Raw genomic sequence first — 4,496 nt, 5'->3', positions numbered from 1 at the left:
TATATATGTCAGGTAACTTGAATAATGATTTTTAGTGTCAGATTAAAATTTTAACAAGGCTTGTTGAGGAATGATTCAAAATAAGAATGCTGATGCATAAGCGTGTTAACTTATTTTTAAAACTATAATTTTGTAATAAGGGAAAAGAAAAAAATGTGAGATAATGAAAAGATGGAAGTAAAGTGTTTGTAGATGGGGAGGGGAGGAGGGGGTGAAGGGAGGGCAGGGACAAAGGGAAAAAATGAGAACCAAGGCATGTCATGTAGAGGTGTAAATTCCCAACAATGAATGCAACTGTACTGTATCCCTAAAATGTACCAATAAAGTCAATTAAAGCTGAAAAAAAAACTTAGAATTTTTATTGTAGGCATTCATCAGATTTACAATTTAGCTTTTCCCTGGAAATTTATATCAGAATTGATAAAGAAGTTTTAAGTGCACTCTAGCACCCAGTATGGTTTCCCTTATGTGAGAAAGAAATCAACATGCAACTGTTCAGTAGTACTTTAGAGGAAAGACATTTATATTTAAAGGATATATACACAGAGAGACACTTGTCTGTACACATAATTGCATAAAAGATGGTGTTAATAAGCACTGAGGTAATTACTTGTTTTTCCAATAGTCATTTGAGGTAGTAGATGGAAGGATCACCATGTGGCACAGAGAATACAAAAGTGACTCTAAATATGAAGCATGAGTGAAAGACAGGGAACATTTTATTTCAGACAAAATTAAGGTTGAATATTTTCAAAAGCAAGGATACAATCTTTGGGCATATATGAGAAAACAGCACAGAGGAATAGAGAAATTACATCTCAGCTTATAAATCAGAATAGGCATGAGTGTGATTTCTGATTTCAAAACCACATTTTAAGAGAAAGGTTTAAAACTTCGGAAAAGGAAAAATATAGCAAATGAATTAAATAACAGAAAAGAATCTTAAGCTATTAGTCAATGTTGAAAACACTAAAGCAGTTCTTCAAAAAGTTAAATGCAGGATTACCAAATGATCCAGTAATCCCACTTCTGAGCATATACACACAAGAATTGAAAGCAGGAACTCAATTAGATCTTTGTAAAGTGCATTAATGTTGACAATATTACATTATTACAAATAACACAATAACAAAAAGAAGCTCCTCGAGTGTTCATTGTTGGGTTAAGGGCTAAATGAAATGTTATATCATCAGACAACACTACATGATTTGACCTAACAAGGAAGGGAAATACTATTTTGTGGTCCAGGATGGATGAATGTTTATGGAGATTAAGTGAAAAAAGCCAGACGGAAGAGCGTACGCACTGCACAATTCCACTCTTTTTCAAGCCAAAGTCACAGTGACAAATAGGAGAGTGGTGGTTTCCTGAGACTGGGGAAAGGAGCAAATGAGGGAGTGATTGAGTAACTCAGATAGGGCTCCAGTTGAGGAAGACGAAAAAGTTCTGGAGATGGATGTTGTGATAGCTGCATGGCAGTATGAATGTACAGTCCAGTCATTGCCCCTTATCCATGGTTTTGCTTTCCAGGAATACAGTTAACCATGGTCAACCAATGGAAAAATTATATAAACAAATAATTTTTGTTTTAAATACCTTTATTTCAGTGTATTTCTATGGGATTCTACTATTCATTATTGCTATTAATTTTTTACTGTTCCTAATTTGTATTATAAATTAAATGTCATCATAAGTCTGTATTGTAGAGGATAAAACATGGGCAATATGGGGTCTGGCACCATCTGTGGTTTCAGACACCCACTGAAGGATCGTGAAACCTATATCTTAAAGATAAGGGACGATTTTTATATTTAATGTCACAGAATTATACACATAAAATGGTGAAAATAGTAAATTTTATGTTATTCATACATACATACATACATATGCACACATACATGAAAAGCTCTTTTAAAAAAAACGAAAAGCTCTTAATGGTTGGGAAGAAAACGTTCCCTGAAGACTACTGTGCACTATTCATGTAGCTGAAATGCTAGCTGATGGACACATTGATTACCCACTTTTCCATCTCAGCTGAAATGAAAGTTAGAAACTTAAAACTTAAATCAAAGTTAAAAATTGTAGAAATTACTACTTCTAGAATACTATAAAAATGGCTTTTCTTTCTTTTGGAATGCTGTACACATGCTGTGCAGATCACATTTGTAGAATTATATAATGGTGGATTAACGAGATGTTTTGGTCAGACCCTTTCTTTTTCCCTTGTTCAACAAAACATGTCCATTTCATTCATTGTGCTATCATGGGTCAACTAAGCAGAAATTTGACTTTATGTAAAAGTCTTCTACAAATTTTAAACTATTGCCCATCCATGACTTGCAACTATTTCTATAGAATGTAGTGACACTTGCTTTTAACTAGTACCTATCAAAGTTTCTGTGTAAGGACAAAAATCAAGAGTTCTTTTTTTTTTTTTAGATGCTTTTACTTATCTTTAAATATATGTACTCACCTTTCAATTGTTCAGGAAATGTTTGATTGCACTGCATTGCAAATTTGCTGAACAGAAACTAAATCAAAATTGGTTCTGTGTACAGAAATTATTGTATTTGTCATGAGAATTTATCAAAAATGTTTATTAGATGTTTTAAGGAAATCTGTTTTTTCCCCAGAAATGGAAGTATTTTTAGGAAAAACAACAAAGAAATCCTCATCAAATTACCATTACCACAATAACATCCTAAATTACAAGATAACCTTTTCAAGGCAATTTTAAAATGCTCATATTCACCATAACTTTTATTTATGGGATAACCGCATTAAGAGAACATTTGACACTCTTCATATAAGACACTGATGATGATGATAAGGCACTAGAGCCTACAATCTAGAGACAGAATGACATGAAAATATGTTTATTCCCCTTCTTTGTACAATGGGCATGTTTTGAGGATTATGGCTTCTCAAGTTTTTTTCCAAGGGGCCAGTAATTTTGCAGTGAACCTACAACTTCCAAGCTTGCACAACAGTGTCTTCCTCATTTACACCTCATCCATGGCTTCCTAGCATAAGTACAGTTTTGTTTTTCAATATGAATACAATCCTAAAGTAACCTATGAAGTTCTAGGACCACCTTTTCAAATGTGAGATCACAGCAGGTATCTTTATTAAGTACTTACCTTGTCACGTGCAAAGCCTCCCTTACCTTGCAACTTCACTAGCACCTGGATAACAGAAGTCTAAGGTTGAGAAACAGATTCTTTACCATATGTTTAGCTTCACTGATCAATTTGGTTTCACAACAATCTTGCTCCGAGTCACAGGTTTCTGTGCCATTTCAATTCACCTTTCCCAAAGAAGGTGATGGCTATTTCCCCCTGTGCATATCTTGCTAAGCGTCCAGAATTTAATCCTGTCTATTTATTTTGCTCTAAAAAGAGCTAAAAAGCAGGCTAGGGTCCATATTTTACGTTGTTTGTGCTACTTTTCTGAGTCTGTGGGTTTTGCTCCTTCTTTATTACCAGACTGAGGCTAAAACCACACGTCTTGTAGGCACATATCATCTCTTCTACAACAAAAAATTAATTTGAGGGGAGGGGAGGGTCTGAACAGCAAGTAAGTGCATGTGGAGGGTAGGTAGCACAAGATGCACGGATATGAGTTCTTAAGATCCTGGGGGTGGCCCGCCCAAAGGAGTTAGCATCCAGGGGTGGGGTTCTTTCCCAGACTTCTTTTTAGGGCACAGGGGTAGTTGGGGTGCCATCAGTACATCGGATCTAGAGGCAGAAATCAGGCAGGGCAGGGAAATTAGGACTGGGTCATACAGACACCTGGCCTAGGAGCCTGGGGTTGTCCAGCACTTGAAACTTACTTACAATGCTTGCAGTTTTTAGTTAAAGTTTCTGTCAATTTCTGCAGCTTCTTTCGATTCATGCCGGGTGCTCGTGGAATCCTGGCGCGGCTGGTGTCTCCAGGAGTGCGGATGCTGGAACCTTTATGAGCCCGGGAGCTGGAGCAGCTTTGTGGAGTCTCTGTTGCCTAGTGCTTGCGCCCCATTAATTTACAGCGTGACCATGGCAACAGCTTAGCAGCCCGCCTATTGGTTCCTGGGCTAGGACGAAAGCAACACAGAAGTGGCCCCTATACGAGGAGCAGCCAGGGCAACGGCTGGGTTGGTCACCGATTGGCTCCCAGGAAGGAAACATACCCGCCCAACACACAATGTGGCCATGGCAACGGCTGAAAAGTTCTGTGATTGGCTGCTGTGGCTGGGGCGCACGCCAGTGTGGTCCCAGTTTGAGTATTCTAGCCAGGCGTTTGGCAGACGAGTTTGATTGCTAACGCTGAAGTTTTAATTTCCAAATGTCACTTTCTTTTGAGTTCACGGCCCCCTCCCTCCGCTTTTTGCAGTGCAAGTCATGAAATTGTGAAAAGTACGGTGTGCACGTTGTGTGGAAGATGTTTTGGGGGATACGTATCGCACCTCAAAGGGAGGCTTAAAGTCTTCAGGGAGTTGGGAAGTATTGGACAAGCTT

General features: G+C 37.9%; 1 protein-coding gene across 9 annotated transcripts in view; it reads right to left on the bottom strand.

Moving 5' to 3' along the window:
* The window catches only part of Efcab1 (EF-hand calcium binding domain 1), a 36,447-nt gene extending 32,332 nt beyond the window's left edge, over positions 1–4,115 (bottom strand). For all 9 annotated transcript variants that reach the window (XR_004516016.1, XR_004516017.1, XM_033760738.1 and 6 more), the window contains exon 1: positions 3,837–4,115. Coding sequence is in view for 7 of the 9 variants with exons in the window: in XM_033760738.1 (XP_033616629.1) it covers positions 3,837–3,894 (58 nt within the window). In the remaining 2 variants the exon portion in view is untranslated. The remainder of the gene's footprint in view (positions 1–3,836) is intronic.
* Positions 4,116–4,496: the final 381 nt, after the last annotated feature.

This window comes from Fukomys damarensis, unplaced genomic scaffold (assembly GCF_012274545.1).
Source record: "Fukomys damarensis isolate Sample0158 unplaced genomic scaffold, DMR_v1.0_HiC HiC_scaffold_5, whole genome shotgun sequence".
NCBI classification, from domain to species: Eukaryota; Metazoa; Chordata; class Mammalia; order Rodentia; family Bathyergidae; genus Fukomys; species Fukomys damarensis.
Note: the sequence above shows the minus strand (reverse complement) of the source record. Positions and strands in the feature narration are given on the sequence as shown.